At 34.3% G+C, this 23,182-nt stretch overlaps 1 protein-coding gene across 5 annotated transcripts; it reads left to right on the top strand.

Moving 5' to 3' along the window:
* The first annotated feature begins 90 nt into the window (after positions 1-90).
* On the top strand, positions 91-22,952 carry LOC105640040 (dentin sialophosphoprotein-like protein). 5 transcript variants are annotated; one of them, XM_089726018.1, is made up of 11 exons: positions 95-275; positions 807-921; positions 6,581-6,688; positions 9,727-9,873; positions 13,173-13,753; positions 14,327-14,666; positions 16,108-16,204; positions 16,277-16,815; positions 20,715-20,863; positions 20,964-21,099; positions 21,186-21,562. In XM_089726018.1, exons 5-11 carry the CDS (start codon positions 13,389-13,391, stop codon positions 21,294-21,296), a joined length of 1,737 nt encoding a protein of 578 aa, XP_089582144.1. In that variant the 5' UTR covers positions 95-275; positions 807-921; positions 6,581-6,688; positions 9,727-9,873; positions 13,173-13,388; the 3' UTR covers positions 21,297-21,562. The 5 variants fall into 5 exon arrangements, 4 of the variants coding, with proteins under 4 accessions (XP_089582142.1, XP_089582141.1, XP_089582144.1 ...); XR_016322579.1 differs by lacking the exon at positions 9,727-9,873 and adding an exon at positions 22,521-22,952 and having other exon boundaries at positions 93-275; positions 16,108-16,815; positions 21,186-21,434; XM_089726017.1 differs by lacking the exon at positions 9,727-9,873.
* Positions 22,953-23,182: the final 230 nt, after the last annotated feature.

Below are 23,182 nucleotides of genomic sequence, written 5' to 3' on the forward strand. Positions count from 1 at the left end.
ACAGGATACGTGGACCAATTACATTGCGGAAAGTGATCGGATCTCATCTTCCTCTCTCGTCCACGAATCTAGATTGAGAGCAATGCTTATGTGGACAGTAATAGCTTTTGTAAAAGAAAAAAAAAAAAAAAAAAATCCTGCAAACAAAGCAATCGCTTCGTGTCCATTGCTAAACTCTCTTAATCGTTCGATTAGATCTGAAATCTCTTTTCTTTCTCTTCAATTTCATGTTTGCTGACTCTGCTTCGAAGGTAAAGCTATACTGATAAACGCCGGTAATTTCTCTAAATTATTATTTAAACCCTAATTGTTCTTGTTTTATACAATTTTGCAGGTTTTTAACTGAATAAATTGTTGGAATTTTTGTTATTTTTTTAATTTTTTTCTCCTGGAAATCGATTCCGCTCTCTAACTTTACAATTTTAATTCTGGTTACTTGGTTTTTATTGTTTGAATTTGGTTTAATGATATGGAGGGATTAAATTTTAGATACAGATGAAGGAAATTTGTTGAATTTATTTTGATTTTGATTTTGATTTTGGTTTTGGTTTTGGTTTTGCTCACCATGAATTATCATAATTGTTTTGTTTATGTGCGAACATGAATTTTTATATGACTCATCAATCAGATAGATGATTTTTTTGACTAATTGGCCCGAGGCCGAGCAAGAATTTTCAAGTATATTTTTGAATTTGTTTGTTAGTTTTTTTATCTTTGCTATTATGAAATACTGTGTTTGAAATATACTTGGCTAATTATATATAGAAGGTTGATTCTAACAAAGCTGAATGTTTCATGTTTTTCAGAATTTGTTGTTGAATGTTTTGTTGAGAGCAATTGGACTTTAAGTGTTACATACGTTTTCAAGTATAAAAGTGGATTTCTAAGGATAACAGAGGTGGAGTACAATACCCCAATTAGGTATGTATCAATTATCTCATGGCACTTCTATAATATCTTTTTTCATCAATTGCTCTCTATTGTGCATACTTGTACAATTTGTATTTGAAATGGGACTAATTCGACTTGGGAGGCTCGAACCTCATAAAAAGATATAGTGCTTATCTTAAAGAAATGCAAGCGCGTTAGTATAATTTCTCCTGGGGGAAGAGGGGAATTGTGGTTAAATGGAATTGTATGTACCCTTTTGGACTAATACTTATTCAGTAACTTCTTCTACAGCAGTAGTTCTATTTTATTGTTTAAAATAAGAAAGCATATATTTAAATTTGAAATCTCTTTCGCAATTGATAGCTACTATCCATTTTCATATTTGTTCTGTTGGTGATGTACAAAACATTCAACATGAAAAAGTGCTGATTTGATAGCATATGTTGTAGTTAATGTCTAAATACAAGTACAATTTTTGGTATTAAATACAATATTTCAAGGTCTGATATCAATAAGAAAAACACAATGAATGTGGGCACATGCACACACACTCAAATTAGAAAAGAGAGAGAAAGAAAATGAACACAAGACTTTCCATGTGACACAGCCAATGTGCTTGTATCCTTGGACTCTCATCTACTCTTTAGTCTGGTCAAAAGGTGAATATTACACCAATATTTGTAGAACCCATCAATACCATACAGTACCTGTGGGGCATTCACAGAGCCTTCCACTTGATGGGATCCTTTAATGAATGACAGATTCTTCTAAAGCAAATATGAGCCCATAATTCAACACTTTCATTTAAAAAAAAAAAAAAATTCAGTTGTTCGATGGAATTGGACACGCATTTATCTAGATATGTTTATTGGATGGGTCGTAGCGCTCTCTCTCTCTCTCTCTCTCTCTCTCTGTTACGTCTCTTGCTTGAGTTTTCTAGTTCTTTCCCACAGTTCATTTCTCATTGCAAAACTGTATTGGATTTGATTCAAGAATTATTGTTCTTAAGCCTCAAAACATTCCAAGAAATTCTTCATGTCTTCCGTCCTCACATTGACTTACAATTACCATAGCAATGGTGCTGCATTAGTCACCATCGTTGTTAGTGAGCCTCACTAGCTTGGCCAGAAACTAATATTTGTTTGCTTAAGTTCTTCCAGCTGCTAGGGGATCGATGAGGTCCCCATCAAGTCATGAATTATTTTTCTAGAAAAAACCATGAATTGGAAAGATAAATTAAAGTTGGGCAAAATGGTACAAGCTTAGACCAGGCCCCTCTCTTAGGGGAAAAACATCTAGGAGAAAGCAATTAAGAAACGTGTGTTAATATTTATTATACCTGATTCTCCCTAACTACTAAAGCACTTTCTTCCATTTTATCATTCTATTCACCTCCGTAATATGATCTCCTTCTCTGCAATTCTAAACATAGCAAATTCTCATACAAACAAAGAAAGACCAGATGATCAATTTCTCAAACAAATAAGGCTGAGATAACTCACTTTATCAATATTTAAGAAAGATTAGATGATCAATTTAGAAACAAGAAGAGGGATGATTTACTGGGATGTTAAAGAAGGGTGGAATTTAGAGAGAGAGAGAGATTGGATGGAGATGGATCTGGTTGAGAAAGCATGGAAAGAGGAGTAAGTAGAGAAACAAGGATACAAGACCTAGTAATTATTGCATGAAACCACCACAAGTTCTTTCATTAAGGAGAAATGCTTTGAACCTATTTGTTTTGCCTTTTTCTTTTCTAATTATAATTATTTTGTTTGTTAGGGAATCTGTGAAATTGCAGCCCCTTTTGCTGATGAATTTCAATATTTGTTATTATAAGTTTAAATTATGGAATTTAATTAAATTTCACTTAGTTTTGTAGAATACGATTCAATATACAATAATGGTCTAAGATATCCTTAAAAAAGTAGAGTAAGAAAAAAGTAAGAGAATGAGAATGAGAGAGATAGAGAGGAGAGAAGGAAGGGATGTATAAAGAGGAGTGAAGGAAGAGAGAGAAAGTGAGATGAAGAGAAGGAGAAGCGAGAAAAGTGGAAGAGAGAGAAAAAAATTAAGAGAGAGAGATACAAGGGGAGAGAGAGAGAGAGAGAGAGAGAGAGAAGAAATTCTTCAATTTTGATGGTAATCAGTTTAATTATGTGCAATTCCATAGAATTGAAAGTGAACATTTTTTTTAACACACCAAACACTGAGAATTGGAAATTCAGTTGAATTCTATAAAATTTTATGAAATTCATTTGTACTGAACCACTCCCTTGTGCTCCGATCGGGTAGGGGTGGCGATTTTTCTTTTTGTTTTTGACTTGCGTTTTTTATTTGACTCACAACTAATTGTACGTAAGCCTAGTAATGAAATGATCAAGGTTTTAGTGAAATTTTAAAGTACACGATAAATTAGTTCACTTTGTAAAAGTAGGAACGTAAATTTATCTTTCATTTATCTTTAGGAAGGTTTTAGTTATTTAATTAAGTGATATAGTTTGTGAAATCTCCTGCCTCCTATGTACAAAAACGACTTTTAGAGTTTAACATGGTATTTGTGTACTTGATATTTATTTTTTATTCTTAAACTTTATTCCTGTTTTCTGAACATTTAAGGTAAAGGAAAAAAATCGGACGTAGTTGTTTTGCTTGCACGTTCCTATTTTTTGTCAGTATTTCCTCTATAATTTCAATTGGCTAATGTTCTGATTACAACAACAACAATGACAGCTTAGCCTTAGGGCTGCATTTCCAATTTTGGTTCAGTTTCTAAGAAGAATCGGGACTAGAACTGGAACCGTAGTTGAGTTCTTTCTAAATTTGGGAACTGAAACCGGAACCAAATGACTTAAGAAACTGAATCAGAATGCAGGGGTTTGATTCTTTGGTTCTTTTATTTTTCTAGTTCCTTAGTTCTTGTTTCAGTTTCATTTCCAATTCCCTCATTGGAAATTAATATACTATTCTTCACATTAATACCATATTCCTTTAAATTAAAATAAAATTCTATATTTAAAATAAAATTACAATACATGATAATTAAAGAAACTCATCCATAGTAATTAATCACACAAAATAATAGCATAAAATTACAATACAAAATTAAATCATGATTAATGATTTCTTTTTATTTTAGATAGTGAAATATTAAAAATAAAGAACTTCAAACACTACTAATATAATTAAGTATGTTTTTGTGCTTTATTTTAAGACTCTACATTAAAAGTAAAACTCTACATCAAAATGATGGTATTTTGATGTTCTTTAACTTAAGCTCGTCATATGTCAAAGTTACGTAGTTTTGATTCTTAAGGGTTAGGTATTAATTATAATTTCTAATAACTATACTATTGTTAATAAAGTTACTAGTTACTGGAAAGACAATAAATACAATGTTTTTAGAATTATTTGTTATAGTAATATTAGATATAATATTGGGTATAATTATAATATTGTTAGGTTGTGTGTGAGTGTGTATATAACTATATAATATAATATAAAAAATAGCTTACATAGGAAAAGTGCATGTCTAAATTAATATTTTTTCTAAATTCAAGTTTTGTGTCTAAATATCACATTCATTGTTTAATTAAGGAAGAGTACTCCAATCAATTATATTCAGAGTCTTAAACCATTTTACTATAGTAAACAGAATGCACTTTTTAATTTAACTAATAAAATTTAATGATTGTTCTAAAGTTCTAAATTAAATAATATATATAAAAATAAATAGATACATCTTTATGAATTGGTTCTTTGGTTCGGTTTCGGTTTAGTTCGGGTTAAGTACGGTTACAATTTAGTTCCAGCTTGGTTCTTAGCAAGAACCGGGATGAAACCAACTCGTAAATTTTTTTTAACTCTTGTTTCATTCTGGTTCTTATAAACAATGTTTTTTTAGTTTTGTTTGGTTCCTCCATTCGGTTCGGTTTCCTTAGGAAGCATGCACAGTCCTACTAAGCTTTAATACTAATGTAGTTGAGATTGACTATATGAATCCTTTATTTCCTTCTACTCTGTTCATAGTCGCACTCTTACTAATGTTAAGAAAAAGTGGATCTTTTGAAACAATTTTCTTAATGTGCCAAATCCCTGTGTACTGAAAATGGCTTATTCTTGCAAAGTCAAAGAGTTTATTCCTTGCTAGTGAACCTGTTAGTCTATGATTCCACGCCTAGAGACTTTTTCAAAGGAAGCGAGGACGCGGGAGACGGGTTATTCACTCAATGAAAATTAATTTACATTATGAATTGAATTCTTCCAGACTTTTGACAGGTGGAGATCTCTTCCCGAGGGTGCCTTTATTTTTCTCTTTGTTTCAAATGTTGTCAATGTGGTATAAGACCGTTCCTGGTAAAGTCAACGGATTCTCCAACTCCACTAGCCCAATCAATCGTTTTTGAGAAAGGCCAGAAGTCAGGGATTCAAACTTAACATTTAGTGAAGTAGCAGAAGCAGATAACTACTCGACCGAAAGATTTTGAACACAATAAGAAACCAGAGTGTAGGATTTTTGGAGCTTTAATTCATTCATTCAAAGTACAGGAACTGCTTTATCAAAAGGGGCTAGAACTACAGGTCTTGAAGAGCCTTCTTTTCTCTGGGAGGTAGGTTATGTAGGCTACAACTCTTCATAGCATAGGTTGCTCAATCGAAATGGTTTTAGGTCTACCTCTTTCCTATGTAGCACTTTTAACCATCAATACATCACATTCACGATCTAGAGCATATGGGGGCTTTCATAGGACGTGACCAATTCCTCTCAGATGTCATTCTCTTATTTTATCTCCAACTTGTGCTGGTTGCACCTTTTGTCAGATGTAGTCGTTTTTAATCTTGTCCATTCTCCATGATCATACATCTATTTTAACACCCTCATCTGTGACATTCATCTCTTGAACAATTGGACATTCAGGGTCCAACATTCACTTTTGCATAGTATTGTTGGTCTAATTGCCGTTTTATGGAACTTTCCTTTTATTTTGTTAGATATTTTCCTATCACATAGCAAATTTATCGCGCTCTTCCATCTCATCCATCGTACTTTAATTCTATGGTTGCATTTTCATTTATCATGCCACCCTTTTGAAGTACAAAGAGTAGACATTTGAATTGAGTGCGCATAGGCACCATGATACCATCTGATCTCATCTCTCCGACGTTCTTCTTATTAGGGCCAAATTCGCAAGGCATGTGTTATGTCGTACTTCTGCTTAACCTAAAACCCTTCTCTCGAGTGCTTCTCCATAATTCTATGTTTTGGTTTACTCGCATGCTAGTTTCATTGATTTAGACAATATCATTTGCAAATATTATCCACTATGGAGAATTCCAACTAATGCTTTTGATTAAGTTAAGTTTTTGCTTACATTCTGCTGTCCCCCAAGATGGAAATCAATTGAAAGATCACGTTATATATGTTATAACATAGAATGTGCAAGTTAGGTAGCGTTCTTGATTTTCTCTCACATTACTGCTTTTGTTGTATATGTTATGATATAGAATGTGTAAGCTAGTTAGCTTTCTTCTTCTGTACTCACATTACTTCTTTTGTTTCATCAATTCAAGTACTAAATTCAGTTGTTTCTTCATTTCTCTTTTCTTTTATGGACTTTTTGTTATTAAGTTTTCCAGCCCTGATGAATACATACTGACTGTTAATATTTATGCTTATTTCCCAACTCAGAAAGCATAGTTGGGGAGGTTTCCAAGATAGCCATGATTCAGAAAATTGTTTGTATCTTCAGTGGTGGATAGAAGATTGTGAGGAATGTCAGACTTGTGCATGTATGAGGTATGCTTAATTTTAAGACTTGTTTTCTTCGCATTATTTCTGCTTGCCTGTTGTGAAATGATGCATCAATTACTGCTTATCTCAACTTGAGATTCTATCTTTGTCAACTGTTGTCTAGTTTGACTGAACTGAATGGACTGTTTCACTAGTCTTTCTGAATTTATCCTTTGCCCTTTTTGCCCGTCATTGTATCTTGTAGGAGTGGGCTTAAAGGATTACAATATAGTAATTCAGCTAAGCAGCATTCTTTATCTTATCATGAAATTCAAAAATACGGAACATGGAAGTAACAAAATGCCATTTTTTTGTGAGAACATGGAAAGCAACGCTAGAAATAAATAGAAAAACTAATTCTTATTCTTATTCTTACTTATGTACCTTGTCTGACAGTTTAAATAGAGCTGTAAAGAGAATCACAAATTATGCTTACTTGATGTGCTTTGTATGACACTTTAAATAAAGCTGTAAAGAGAATCATAATTTCTGGTCCTTTTTTTCTCTTTCTTTTCTTCTTAATTTCATTTTCGAGACATTTTTTTGTTGTTGAATTCTAGGTGAATCATTTAGCAGGCCTTAGAGCTGTTCACGTGGTTGGCTGTTAAGGAACTATATTTGTTGCAATCAGTTTATCTTCTTGTCAGTGTGAATCCAAAATGCCTGTAATGGAATTTTGCTATATATCCATTGCTGTGATGTATTATCTTCCTTTTTGGAACTGTACTATTTGCGGAAACTAATGTATCGATTCAATTATGCGTTGCTGATCAAAATTATGATTTTTGTGGTGTTACCTGCCAGCATCAATATAAGGATTAGTAGTTTAGGCTAGTTGTTATGAGCATGCCAGATTTCTATATTTTAACTTTATTCAACCATTTCTGGTTACATCTAAAGAAGAAAATATCCTAGAAAACAATTTTACTTTAGCTACGCTTTAATGAATACTGTTATGAGGAGATGCAGTCAAGAAATTGAAATTTGAAGTTATTTTCACTTAATCCTTATAGTAAATTCTCCTTAATGAGGTGGACTGTTTAGGGAAAGGTGGAGTTGTATTATAATTTTGAAGCTTTATAGTTTCTTTAAGAAAAATGAGATTGTTTATATCACCCTGTCCTATTTGATATTTGATATTTCTCAATTAAGGATTACTAACCGATATGGGACAAGGTTTTTTCTTCAGGCCATCTAAGTACCTATGCAATCTCACCTAGTTTATTCTCTTACTGGTCTTTTACCATGCCTTGAAAGTATGTCTGAGATGCAAGGTGCAAGAAGCCAAGGGAAAAGTGCTTTTTAACCCCTGGTCAGGGCAAATTCACTTAAACTTGGTGAATTTCATTCGTTGATTTTTCCTTAGCAAGATGCTTTATCTTGTAAAACATACTAGGAATAATGACAATTGTTGTAAAGTTTGTTATGATTACATGCTTCATATCATATCTAGCCATTTAATTACATGTATGTTTGGCAGTCATGTAATTTTAAAATATATTCCACTTCCCAAAAAAAAAATAAAAATAAAATAGAAAAACTAACTCTCTTTCTCCTCAAGTCCCTTACAAATTTAAAGATCTAACTAGATTTTGCTTGCCAAAAGTCTTAAAATGACCTCACACCTCCACTGAAGCCTTTATGGTTCCTTTGCAATTACAAGTTAAAAGTCACATATCTGTTGGCGAACTGATATTAGAAGAGTTGAGTTTATGCTGCTAGAATAACAATTTCATAACACGTGTCATACGTGCATTTATGTTCATGTATTAGTTAACAGTTTTCCATCGGAAACGTCCACAAAGGTTGCTTCCATCGTCTAACATCACAGCTTGGTAGTAGAACAATTAAAGTGAGTCATGTCGATCACTTCTAGTGTATATGGTGGTAATATTAACATTTGTTGTCAGCATGTGAAATTTCAGTTGGCACTACAAATTGTGATCTTAAAGAATGGTTATAGGAAGGAGCCAATGTAAGTTCCAATTCCTTGTATTCAACCACTTCCAGAGAGGGAAATGCAAATAAGACCCTTGATACTTGATGATTGCTGATCGAGCAATGATGATTTTCTGAAATTAAGTATGAGTGTTTTGCGAGACTAGGAGAATGAAGGATTCTAATTGGCATCCTTGCTCACCTGCACAAGGCATCGAATGAGTCATTTGCATGACATACTTGCATGATCTTGAATGACACATATTGATTAAGACAATATTCACTCTTGTGGTTTTATTGTTTTCCATGTTAAACTATTTGGGCCTTCTACAGGACTACACTCTAGCATTTTTTTTCCAGATAAACAAAGTACCACAGATTTATTCTCCTAAGTTGATGCTATTTAAATTTATCTTATACAACGGAAACTTCAATGTCATCTGTTGTGGAATTTATTGCAACCTAAGTGAAAAGCTTTAATATAAAAAGGTATTGTGTCCCATGACGTTGAAATTGCATTTTAAATATCATTCTTTGAAGTCATTTGAAGTTCAAAATATTCACAAGGACGCTTGAAGGGTACTTTGCTAAATTGCATTCATATCTCTTGGAATTTGAGAGTATTACAGGGAGATATATTTGTATGCTTTAAAATTTTAATTAAGACCCGAAAAACTCTATTGCTAAACTTTTTATTCTTTTCTCCAGAAAGTTTATTTTATTTGTTCGAATAAGGAATTCTAAGTAATTATTATGGAAAATATATAGTTAAGATTGCCTCATATCATAATTCTTATTGCAAATACATACATGCCAATTAATTATTTTGCTTTATTTTCGTATCATGTGTGGATTGCAAAATTTTTTTCATATACTTCTATAGTGAAAAGTAACACAGAACTCTTGATTTGCATCATTAACTTCCAACTTCAACTTCTTGCATAATTGAGCCTGGCTATTAATTCGCCAACCATATTCCTTTTCATAGATTTTTAAAACCTTCTCTATGTTATCATTCAAGATGATGGCAGTACTCATATGAGCACTATCCAATCCTATGTTCAATACTTGAGATTCAATGACATTCACCATTCCGATTGTTTCAGGATCTCAAGACAGATGAAAACTGGTGGAGGGCATATTTGGGATGACCTCTACTAGCTTGGTTGTGGATAGAGAGTTCGTGTGCTACTCATTCTTCTAACAGTTTTGGAAAATACTGAATTTTTTTCTCCTTCCTAATTGCAAATGCAGTAAAGTCATTTCGGTCTCCTTTCTATTTCATCTTTCTTTAATAATTGTGATGCTTATTGTTTACCCAAGTTTCACATTCTCTGTCCTTTTAAAAATTATTATACTTGGGTCATATCCATCTTTTGGTTTTCATACAAATCGTATACGCTTCTTTCTCAATAATAACTTACCTTGGTTTCTTGTAGATTGTCACACTTTTTTAACACATATGTTTAGATATAATTTTATAGATTTGGATAGATCCTTGCAGATTCTATATAGCCTCTTACTCTCTTATAACTGAAATGCTGTGTATTATGTTTTTTTTTTTTTTTGGGTTCTTGAATTTATTAAGAAAACATAAACAATCTTGTTTGATATGCATAGTGGTAAGCTTGATTTATTATAATGTAATTAATCCTAAATCAGTATGAATACTGGCAGAAAGTATGGCATGTCATCTTAATCTCCGATATTATATCACATAATTCCTCTAAGGCTTAGTACTCTTTCTCTCCCTTTCTCACTTTGTTTCTTTGTGCATACATGAGCATATATATAATATGTCCCCCTCTCAAATGCCCAGTCCTCAAAATATAGAAAAAAAGGTCTTTATTTCTTTCGTTATACCCTTCTCTTTTTTCTTCTGTTGAGGCCTCTAGTTGTTCCTCAATTGCTTCCATATGACATCAATGAAGTAAAAGTGGCTGTTATGAAGATAAAAGAACGAATTTGTTCTCTTTCTTGTGTAATTCTATAAACTGCAGCAAGTCAGGAATTCTATTCTGTGTCTTGATCTGCAACCTGCATCTAGTGCCTCAGTTCAAGAACCCTTTGGCACTTCTAATAGCTCTGGGCTTGAAAGTTTTGGCCTTGTGGTATTTGAAATGTTATGTAGATAGAAGTGAATATGTTGTTGATGGCTTGAAAGGCAAAGTATTGCATGAGTTTGGAAACAAGGTTACTAGAATGACTTGGACGACAAGGAAATTAAAGCCATTGGGTTGGTATGATGTAGATGCTTGAGGAATCAATGGTGTCAGCTATTAGGAGGGGTAAAAGATCAATTTTCAGATAGTGGCCAGGATATGCAAATAGTACGAAGTAAATGGAAAAGTTGCGGTGTCAAGTCATAATAATGCAACCAATCAGAATAACAAGGAGAGGAGAGGGAAAGAACATGATCAAGAAAGAAAACTGTTTCTCTTTTCAAGAAAAAACCTTGTTAAAATTTGTTTGACTGTGACCGTGACTGAACAGTCACACAAAGGAAGAGCCACATCTATACAAGGGTCCTACATAATGGAATTGCTATCTGCTAGTCAACCTGACACTTGATGGAGCAAATAGTCTCACTGCAATAGCTGCATCAGCTAGCTAGAAATGTGGCACCTTATTATAGTCTACTCCAATAGCTGTTTGGAAGAGGGAGAGGGTGAGGCGGTGAGGAAGAGATGATATATGAATCTTCATTTAGAATGAGATAAAGCTATTTCAATAGAAGGTTTGATGCTCCCAGCAATATTGGCTGTTATGTCTAAGGATCAGAAAAGCTTGCCTTCGCATAGTTATCCTCTCAGTTCTGATGCCTAAATTGTCCAAATCTTAGGCCCAAATTCTGCATGGTTTTATATCATAGTTTATTTAAGTTTTAGTCTAATTCTTGGAAATACATGCATTTACCTTGTTATTACTTACAGAAAAGTCATGAAACCCATGGCTGTTATAGATCTTCAATTGCCTTGATCGTGTCTGGGACCCTAGTGATGCTCCAAATTAATCAGGTTCAATTGAGATGCTCCAAATATGTCCTCTTTTCACTGTTATCAAGCCGTTTTAATTTCAGGAGCAGCTAAAGAGGGCCTTTTTTATTCTGATTATCTCATTTTCTTGACAGTTGTGGTTATCGTTATAATGTTTAATATCCTTTAAGTAAATTTGCATATATCAGGTCAAGTATATAATGTTTAACTATTATTTATCTTATATTTAGATCTAGTCGAGTATATCTAAGTTTCGAGAATGAAAAGACGAGAAATAGACCCAGGACCATATGGTTTCAAGTGAAGGATCCTGGATTATTGAACTTTTCTGCAAATGTAGTCCTAATCCAAGTTAATCCATATAACCAAAATCCACTAGATTGGGATTGCGGCTTAGTTGTATTGAGTTTTCTTAATACTGGGCTGTCAAAACACTAGCAATATTATTAGGCATCTAGGTTAATCTTTTATATTTACATGTTTGTCAAAAGCATAGGTTAAGCTTTTGTATTATATGCTTTCAGAAGCCTAGAATTTGAGAGCCATCACTGCTTGGATGGATTTGGTGACTATAAGAACACAAATATTTTTATTGGTCCATTTTCGAGATCTTTTTTTGCAGTAATCAGATCTACTTAATTGTATGTTTTTAAGGTGTATAGACAGAAAGTAGTAACAAACAATGAGGTTGCTTAATGTCAGCTTTCAGAGATTTGAAAACTCCTCTTGTGTGTTAAGCTAGTGAGGAAAATTAGATGCGGTGAATAATTTTAATTGTTTCATCATGTGATATTATAATTCTCTATTGCATTCAACTGTGAAATGCGGTTTTTGGAACCTTTAGTAGTTTTCTTGATTGATTGAATTTTTTTTGGTAGTGCTCTTGCTATGTCTTTGCTCTTTCCATATTTTGTAAGTTTGGCAGAGTCAATTTCTGCATTTCAGAAATACAAAGTTCTATCCAAATTAGATAAATTCCATTGACTTGCTATGTCTAAATACTGTTCCATTATATTTTGGATTCACTGTCACCATATTTTACAATATCAGTAACTAGCTTGGAAGTACTGTTTTAAGATTCTTGCGTAATAATATTTAAGAGAAAATGAGGTCCTTAGCTAGGCCTTATTTGGTGTGGATACTGATTTTACAGTTTGGTGATATTGAAGATAATTTCTAGGTCATTTTTCTTTTGAAAGGCTATGGTAACTTTCTATAAGTCTTGCCCTTATAGCTGCTGATGAAATTTATTTGCCTCCCATGTGCCCCATTTGTTCATTTGAACTCTTAAGTTTGTTATATGTTATGTCGGCCTCTTTTCAGGAATGCTTTTCAGCACCTGCTGAATCTGTTACATTTTGCTGACTCGTCTCTCCTGAATGAATTATATTTCTGTTCATATCTTAAACTGATTAAATTGATAGATGTCCTCTTAATTTTTGCAATTTTGTTCTGCCAAATTCTTGCTACATCTTTACTCTGTGTATCTTGAATATTTTTTTTTAGAAAGATATTGATGACTGCATCAGTTTAATTTCTTGTTACTAATGCCACAGCTTGAAGATAATGTGTGGGATGAATTCAGTGAGAGTGATGACCATATAGTACCTCATCCTGCTAAGGAATGTGAAGATGAATTTAGAGTTCATGGTGATAACCATAAGAAACGACGACATGAACTAATTACTGTTGCAAGTAATACTGGTGATGCTACTAAATACACACAGAAAAAGGAGGAAGCCAGATTACCTACTCTGACCAATAAGTATAGGATGCTAGACAAGGGTTCATGGTCTCAAACGCCCAATGGTGTACTCTCTGCTGGTTGCGATAGTGGCTTAGTCAAAGAAGTTGCAAGTATAGCATCTGAAGAAACAAGAGCATCTAATCATTGTTTGAAAAGTGGGAATACTGATACTGTTGGTGGTGAGTTTGGCACTGATGATCCTATCATGGGTGAAAAGAATACTGCAGATGATACTGACACATATAGTTTTCCACTCAGTCACATATCTCAAACTAACAACGATCTCGACTTTTTTGATAATGATCGTGAAGGCAAAGAAAATAATGATCTGCTATATTATGGCTGGCCTGATGACATAGGAAATTTTGATGATGTTGACAGTATGTTCAGGTAGTCAATGAACTTTCCTTTTTATTTCACTATATGCTTTTATTCTTTTTTTTTTTCTTCTGAAGTTTTAACACTGTAGGGCTTGCTGTAATATGATGTCACATAAATGACCTTTTACATATTTTGGGAGCTGGGGGCAGGGGAGCACTGAACTATCAAGTTATATGCATTCTTACTCTAGCACATAAATTTTCTATCATGTGTTTCTATCAAAACCAATTGTTAGATTTAATAATCCACTTAAGCATATCATGAACGGGAATCCAATTCAATCAGATTGTTTGACTAATAGGAGGTGAGTGCCCTTCATGTAGTGGGATTCCACTATGGAAATCCATAATGGAAATTACAATGTTGGTCAACATTGGAGCACATGGGCATATACAGTAGAGGGTGAATGCCCTTCATTTAGTGGGATTCCAGCTTTGGATAAAAATTTCTAAGCTCGAAGCAATTAAGGGTGTCCCCTTGAGAATATGTGCACTTCTGCGTGATTTATCTGTGTTTTTGGCATGGACACTTGCATGCATACATGTGAGTATGGATTGTATTTGTATTCCCTTATTCTTGCAGAAGCTGTGATTCAACATTTGGATTGGGGAGTCTCAGTAATGAGGATGACTTGTGCTGGTTTTCGTCATCGCATTCTATTGAAGGGTCTGAAGATGCATTGAAATTGGGTTCAAAGTTTTTGAGTTCTGAGGCAAGTGCATTGAATTCCAAATCAGAACATCATGAAGCTTCTAGGGTAAACAATGCAGGTCCTTCAGCCAAGAAGAGTGTATCGATGGGTGAAAAAATAAGTTCCACTGCTGCTGGTGTTACTGATGATTCTGGTTTTGGTCACTTGCAATTTTCAAATGGATCAGATACAACATCTTTGAGTAAGGACAGCTTGATGCATAAGGAACAGGTTCGTAAGTCTTCATGTTTTGAATGATTCCTCATATTTCAATTTTACATTTATTAAACAAGAATAATTGGTTTTCCATTAGCAGCTTCCCAGTGCCTTGTATAACATTATACAGGCACTTTAATTTTTAACTCATCTCTAATGTCTATTAAAGTCACTAAATTACTTGTTTCTTATGAATAATTAACATGGATTAACATATGGATAGGATCACTTAGTCCTGATTCTTGCCAAAACCATGCCGGGAATCTGAATTTGAACATATTTTGTAGTCTTAGTGAGGCTACCAAGTACTTATTTGTCCCCAGGGATGAATGCACCTTCTCTTTGGAGGGAAAAAAAAAGCTTTACATCTGCAAGGTTCGAACCTTGGTTTCTCAATGATTCTTAAAGTGCTCCAACTGCTTTGCCCCTCCTGACTTGTGTCATATTGTTTGGCCCCCTTATATTTAAATCCCGGCTTCGTCCCTGTTTGTCCCTCCTTGTCTTTTCCACTTTCATCCATTTCTGTCTCCTTACCTACAGATAAAACACATAAACAAACAACTGTGATTTTTCTATGTTTGCTCTATTCCCTTCTCTTTATTCCTCTTTATACTCTCCCTCCTTGTTCTAACCATCTCTCTTCTTGTCATCCTCCTCTTCCTTCTTCTGCTTATGCTCTTCTCCTACTACTTCCGCGTCCCTATCCTTCTCCCATTCACCGTCCTCCCTGTTCTCAGATTCCACAATCTTAGTATAAAGCTAATCAGATAACTTCAATCAACTTTAATATCTTTAACTCCAGTTTTCTATTTCTATTTCCTTGATTGGATTGATTGGCTCATTGTATCGTCCAGTGATAAGGATTTATGAACAGGATGAGTTAATGAATTGATTTATGCAGTTTGTGGAATTAGAATTATTTGCATACTGTACATGTATTATCCTGCCTTGGAGGGTAGATAAAAGAGACTGTGGGAAGAGAGGGAGAGAAGAATAAAGTATGAGCTTGGCTCTCTAAAACTGTAAAATATATCAAAATAATTCGGCATGGATGCCACATTAGTTTTTTCCCTGGATCTTATTGTTACTCAACCAATGTTTTGGTGATTTGCAAGAAACAAATTGGAATCCACCTAGCTTGACGTGCATCAATCGCATGGCTAGTGATTGCCGCTAAAGTTTACCTGAAAAATTAAGATATTGCTGAGAAAATGCGCCAGTAAAAGACATTGCATTTATACTCTAAATAACTGTAATATTAATCCTGTTTGACAAAAGATTGTGATCACTTTCATTTTGATCATTGGTTTAATTTTCAATAGGTTCGTGCCATATGATTTTGAGGGTGATTTGCTAGAAATTTCCCATGCTTAAACTGTCAGTGTTGCATCTTGAAATCTTCAGCATTCTCTGAAATAACAGCAAATTTGCTTTTGATTCTGGTGTTGCATGACAGATCAGTTCCAACAAAGTTCAGGCAAGGCATCGGAACAACTCAGAAGGAAAGAGAAAAGAAAGGAACCTGGAGAATGGTGGTTCTTTTCACCATAACGGTAATTTCAAGCAATTTGCAGATACCAAGTATTTACTTTGGGTCTTGTCACATCAAGTTTTTTCTCCTCCAGGTGTTCAGCAACTTAAACAAGATACTGGATCAGATTCCTTGAATTACGCACAGACAAATACTCCGTATATGCACATGGAATGTGGTCATTCTTCAGATCAAACTTCAGTCTGTCCTAGTCAATCCAGAACCAAGTCTGAAAGCAACGGTCTACTGGCTCCTTCTCCAAAGGAGTCTTCATTTGCATCAAATCAAGTGCAATCCATGGAAAGCTCTCAGGGCCCCTTGTTAGAGGCTCCTGTTATAACAAATGACAGGGAAAAACTATTTCATCGCCAGGATTTGCAGTCTCAGTATGCCAGGAATTTCAAATGTGCAAATGTTGCAAGTCCGATGGTATTTTATGATTCATTTCAGAATCAAACACCTCAGTCTGAATACGAGGTTGAAGGTCACAGTGATGTTGAGGGAGTTAGCATAGGGATTCCAGCAGAGCTAGATTGTTCAACTGCGCAGGAAAGCTCCTGCATGAGCTCAGTGTTAGATGAAATCTCGCTGGAAGCAACTAGTTTTCGCCAGCTTCAACATGTCATGGAACAGGTATGATAATTTATAAAACTTTGACAGCATAATAAAATACCTCATTATATTCTTGGAGTAGCCTCTTACTTAAAAACTATGAAATTTGGCTGTACTCTTTCTGTAATTCTATATGTTCGGAATGGCCTTGAGTAACATGTATAAATTAATGGAAAAATGAAGAACAAATTCCCGAATTTGACATGCATTTTAATCTTGACCATTTGTTTTATTTATCATTTTTGCCTTTACTTCACGATTGGTTGCAATGCTGGTCAAGTGACTAAAATATTGTGTTCCTGCTCAATTCACAAGTCTTACTTGCAAAAAGAATATTTTTCTTACAGACACGTGTAAAAGATTCTCTTTCTCTCTCCCTCTATCTCCCCCCTAGCACAAGAAGTTTATTTTTTCTGAGGTTGCAAATGATGAGAAATTGAAAACAAAGATTTTCCACCCCTATAAAATAAAATTCTAAGATCTGATTCTTGAAAGTGAATTTGCATATTAACTAATGCTACAGGTTTCCTCAGAACCTCAATATCAAAGTTACTATCCTATCATAATTATATGCAGAAAATATTTTAGAGAAATTGGGTGAGATACAGCTCATTCTTGCTTTGAATAGAGGGAAAGTTATTGCCTCAACAATAGTGAGAATTAGGTGAAACACTTGATTCTACATTGGATGTACTTGAATCAACAGTCACGACTCTTTTGGCATTTTAAACTTTGCATAGCTACTATTAGATGAGGGTGGGGAGGAAAAGAAAAGGGAGTAGAATATCGCTTCTCTTATTTGATTAGGAAATAAAAGATTACATAAGAAGGAGAAATACATTTATTGTGTTTGGATGGAGGAAGAAAATGAGAGGGAAAGTAATTGTAAATATAAGTTATTATCATAACCTTGTTATTTATTCTTGATATGTATTAATTTGATGTTTTTATGATTTTTGAAGGTTTACAAAATAAAATGTTTTTCTTTTTTCCTATTATGAGTTGAAAAGTTTTCATGCTTGAATTTACACCTTAATAATAGGGGAATGGAAGTGAAAGGCTATCTCCCTTTTCCCTTCCCCTTGTAAAAAGATGATGAAGCCATACATGATTACTAGTTGTTTTCTCCTTCATTGCCCTTCTTTCCCACCTTAGCCATGCATAATGCTAGAGAATGGTGAGGCCAGTGGTTGCTTGGGAGGGGGGGACTTTTTCAAAAATTCGCCTCTGAATTTTTAAAACCTTTCAATTTTATCCCTTAAAATGGTGTACTTTTTTAATTTAGCCTCTCTTAACTTTTGAAAAAAATTTTTCGCCCCCCTTTATCTTCAATCGTGGCTCTGCCATTGGTTGCATTGTTTTGTCAAGGAAGACATGCCTTTATGGTTTCTCTCCCTTGTGGATGGTGGTTACGTGTTTGAGTGTGCGTGTGATTGTATTTGTGACCTACTATGAGAGGTAGGAGATGATGGTTGGGTCCACTGGGCTTGTTGTCATTTTTTTTCCTATGTTTTCAGCAAGAAACATACATGTTTTCTGTTGTGGATGGTGTTAGAGACAGATGATTTTTGACCATGAAATAGAGGTTTTTAGTGACTGGTATATGAAATAGTGGTTCATGGTAGTGACGACTGAGCTTTTTATATGTTAGTCTCAGACAATGCTGAAATGAGGGTGTTTACAATAGTTTTGGGTTTACCTGAATGGATACTATTTCTAAGGTGAAGGTTAGGGAGTTGGATCAGAACTTGTGTTCACTCTTTCAACATGACCTTCAAAGCCAACAAGTTGCTGTCTTGCTCTTCTTTGATAGAAAACCGATGCTTCTTGATACCCCAGCAGAAATATTACCTTGATTCATTTCAGTTGAAAATGGACACAATATTTTCTTGTCGTGCCTGGAACATGTTGGTGAAGAAGCACATTAGGCAAGGAGTGGGATAAGGGAAGAGAGGGAACAAAAAATAATAAGTTAAAAATGGATGCCTTTTGTGAACAGTAAATATATATAGACATTTTTGCCAACTAGGCATGTGTTAATTAAGCTTAAACCCAATAGTTTACTCACTTTGGAAATTTGTTTGCAATTCCGAAGAACAAACTAAATTTGTGATTTGTCCTATATGAATTACTAATATAAATCTTGGATATACATATGACATTTGTTAAGGATTAGTTGTAAATAGAGTTCTATTAGGAGTTAGATTCCTAATTAGTTTATGATTTGTATTCCTAAATAGCTAGGTAGCATAGGAATTCCTTATATATAGACCTATGTAATCGATTGATGAGACACAAGAAATACAATTACAATATATTCTCTCAACATGGTATCAGAGCCTTCCATTCACAAAAAAAAAAAAAAAAAAAAAAAAAAAAAAGGAAATTTCCCGAAACTTCCCTTACGAGAAGCCACTGCCACCCTAGGAAGCCTTTCTAGGGTTAGTATTTTGCCTGACCGCCCACCCCAGGATTTTCTCCAGCCGCCGATTAGCGACTCCCTAGAATCCGGTCGCCGGATTCCAAGCGAATGGCCACCACTCGCCACCTCTTTCTTCCTGCTCTGGTTCACGCCGCTGGCGCATGTCCAGTGGTCTTTTTCACTCCGGTTCCTCTCTCCGGTATTGACTTAAAGAGAGACATGCAACCCAGTGAGTTGCATTGTCATTCTTGGGCTTATTCAAGAGTTACAGGTATTCTGCTTTTGAACCTTCTCCTTTGTAGAGAGCAGTGCAACCCCATTGAGTTGCATGGTGTTCTTGGCCTTCAGTGGTGTGCTCCGTTTGCCAAATTTTCCTTTGCTGCGTTTCTGAATATATGCGGACTGGGCTTCCTCTTTGAGGCATTGATTATGGAAGCTTGAAACAGCCCTGTGAGTTGTTTTCTGGTTCAGTGAGATTTGTTTCGACAACCTAAGTGTGTTGTCTTAATTCTACTGCTACTATTTGGTTTGGGATTCTATATTGCTATAATGAAGTGGGTACAGTTGCTGAGTATGGTATTGTGCTTTGCTGAAAGTAGTAGTTTGTAACAAGTTGAGCATGATTAACATCTATGCTCCAACTTGAGGGGGACTGTTAAGGATTAGTTGTAAATAGAGTTCTATTAGGAGTTAGATTCCTAATTAGTTTATGATTTGTATTCCTAAATAGCTAGGTAGCATAGGAATTCCTTATATATAGACCTATGTAATCGATTGATGAGACACAAGAAATACAACTACAATATTTTTCTATCAACAACATTAGAACTATATAACATAAATCTTGGATATGCATTTGTGGCTAATTGGTATGATAATTATCAAGATCAGTCTGAACTTACCAATAGCTGTCATTCTGTTTTCAAAGAAGAAAAGGATCAATCAGTTGAATTTTACATATGATATTATAATATAATATTTAGATAGAAAACATACTGAAAAAAGTGACATAGGATAGCTTAGGATGAACTTTTAGGAGATTAGGGCTAGGGTTTGCAGAAATCAAGAAATAGGTATTAAGAATTAACTTGGCAGGTTTCTTCAGAGTAATAGAGGAAAAATTAAGTAAACAAAAAATATATTACCAATATCACACAAGTAGGATGTTTTGACTCACTCCTGTCGAGAAAGCATCACACCTTCTAACATTAGAACTGAATCACACAACTCAAAAATTAAAAAAAAAAAAAAAGATAAAAAATAAATGGATGAAAGGCTTATATCTAATAATAAGGCATTACAAGCATGCGTTTTAATAAGGCTTATATCTAATCCTAAAACTTGAAGGTAGAGGAATTCCAACCTTAGTCCTAATTCTTTAAGGAGTTAGACTTCTAAAGTAAACTAAAATGAAACATGATGCTAGTTACTTTTCTTTTTTCCTTTCGTATGTTTAGCATTGATTGCGTTTTAGTGGGCTGAACATTCTTGAATTCAGTTGGATATTAGGACAAAGCTGTGCATAAGAGACAGTCTGTATCGCTTGGCTAGGAGTGCTGAACAGAGGCATAATTGTGTGAATGGAAGTGGTGGTAAGAGAGATGATAGAGACTCGGGTGGTCCATTGATGGCTGAAGAAACAAATAGGTATGGTCCCTGCTCACTCCATTCTTTATTTTTTTCAGCCATTTTCTTCTTAATTCTCTCTTCTCTCTGTGTCTCTGATTTTAATGGTTGGCTTATTCAGGGGCACTGGCTTCCTCGATATGGAAACTGATACAAATCCCATAGATCGATCTATAGCTCACTTGCTGTTCCACAGACCTTCAGACTCTTCTGTGTTGCCTGTTAACGATGCTTTTTCGCTTAAGTCTCACACTGCGGTAAACATGTCACTTTTTTCTTTAATTCAATATTTCCCAATATGTTTCTCTTTCAAATCATAAGCTTGGTAGAAATGAATTGACAGGTTCACGGGTCTGTAACAAGTCCACCTGTGATGGCCAAGGAACAGGTTTGCCCCGAAGAAACAGCCAATGGTGTGGATAAAAGTTTGTTATTGAGTGGCAATAAAAAATAATTATTGACATCAGCTTACTCAATTGTAGAATATGTCTATTTTTGGATTAGTGCACATCATGTATGATAACGTTTTACAAGGCTTCCAGTGTAGATGCCAGGCCAGTTCTATGTTTGGATGTCATCATTTTCAGATGTGGTATGTAGTCAATGTTGATGTTTAATCCTTGTAAAGGTTACCATGATCACCCACTTACCTGATACACTCATACTATAGATTTTTGTTTATTTTTCTCATCATGTCAATTTTACTGTAACTTTCCATAATTATATATGCTTTATCAAATATTTTGATTTGTGGATCCATATACCATTTTCCATAAGTAGGATCCAAATCTAGGATTGGACCCAACCCCATGCCATCCCACCCTCGACAATTATACTAACACAGCCTTGCTTGGTTCAGTGAATAGCGTGGAATAGGGAGGGAGTAGAATAAACTAGTTTGTGTCAAAAGATGTTCTCAAATTTAGTTCAAATTTAGATAGGGAATAAGTATTCTGATCATTCTGCAACTAGATGAGGCCTAAGGATTAAAGCCATTCAATGCATATTACTTGATGTTTTGTGTTCTACTAGGATGCCAAGAGTGCTGAGTTACAGGCTGGAGTTTTATGCCATATTATTCTAAAATGTTAGGCTTTGTTTGATGAGGCATAGTGGAACGTAGTGTAATATGGTAATCAAACGAAACATAATGTAATATAACAACCAAATGCATTTCTAGTGTAAACATTATACTAAAAATGCATTTGATTGCATTGCGTTTCATCACGGCTCATCAAAACAAACCTTTTCATTTGCTGAATGATTTATATTTTTTCGTTGTAAGAATTACTTTTTGCGTTATATGAAGACTGTTGAAGTTGCCCACTGACGATCTCTTTTCCATTTTGCTTAATTGCACAAGTCATTGAAGCTCTTTATGCAGGTGGAGTTTTTTTCATTTCTTCTTTATCCTCTGCTTTATATATGTGTGTGTGTGTGTGTGTGTGTGTGTTGAAGATGCATGTGTTCATTGATCTAAAGACTTGTGAAGTATTTTCCAACTGGGTGAGTGTGGTTCTCTTCAAGAGTATCGTGTAGCTTACCTACTTTTGGAAAATTGTCATTTTTTTTCTTGTTTAGTTTATTATTGTTAGTATTAATCGTAATTAATTAATAGTTTCTTAATTAGTTCCTGTATTTATATAATAATATTGTTTTTGCAATATTAACTTGACAGGAAGTATCCTTTTTTGAGATGTTGCTAATATAATACTACAAAACAGAGGTCGAATGAATAAATGGATGGTCTCAGCATATGTTGGGAGCAACTTGCTTTGTCCCATTGATTCCTGACATGCTTGAATGATCTGATGTTAGAAGTGTTGGGCTTGAGACCTGGAGGAATGACAAAAAGAAGGGGAAGGATGGTATAAATGTAGCAGAAGCTACCTGGTTTGGTAAAAGCTGTAGATATTTATAAATTCATTGGAGTTCCTTCACTCTAATGGAATAAGTGGAACTCTTTACATTAGGAAAATCATATATAGTTTTATCCGTACTGAATCGTCATATTGAATGAAATTGAAACCGAAAAAGAAAAGGGACTGTAGGAATTGAACTGAATCAAAAGTAATTTATTATTATCATTATTTTTTTTTTTTTTTTTGAATCATAAGTAGTAATGTATTATTTGGTTTTTGGTTTTGGTTCTACTTAGGAAGGCAAACATGAAAAAGTTACCTTTAAAGTGGGCTAGTTAGATGAATTTTTTGAACTTTTTATAGTTTGATGGTGTATAAATTAATTGCTTCCGACGAATACATAAAATTTAAACCATTAAATGCAACGGAGAATCAAGTAGTACTGCTATAAATTCTAAATTGCATGCATATCTAAATA

Source organism: Jatropha curcas, chromosome 9 (assembly GCF_041381405.1).
Source record: "Jatropha curcas cultivar XTBG-Jc1 chromosome 9, XTBG_Jcur_1.0, whole genome shotgun sequence".
Taxonomy (NCBI): Eukaryota; Viridiplantae; Streptophyta; class Magnoliopsida; order Malpighiales; family Euphorbiaceae; genus Jatropha; species Jatropha curcas.

Excerpts from the sequence above, each read along its gene's own strand:
- LOC105640040 (XM_089726016.1), top strand. The coding sequence starts at position 6,665 with ATGTCAGACTTGTGCATGTATGAG. Across the intron at positions 13,754-14,326 it reads GATGTTGACAGTATGTTCAG|AAGCTGTGATTCAACATTTG; the intron begins GTAGTCAATGAA and ends TTATTCTTGCAG. Across the intron at positions 14,667-16,107 it reads GCTTGATGCATAAGGAACAG|ATCAGTTCCAACAAAGTTCA; the intron begins GTTCGTAAGTCT and ends GTTGCATGACAG.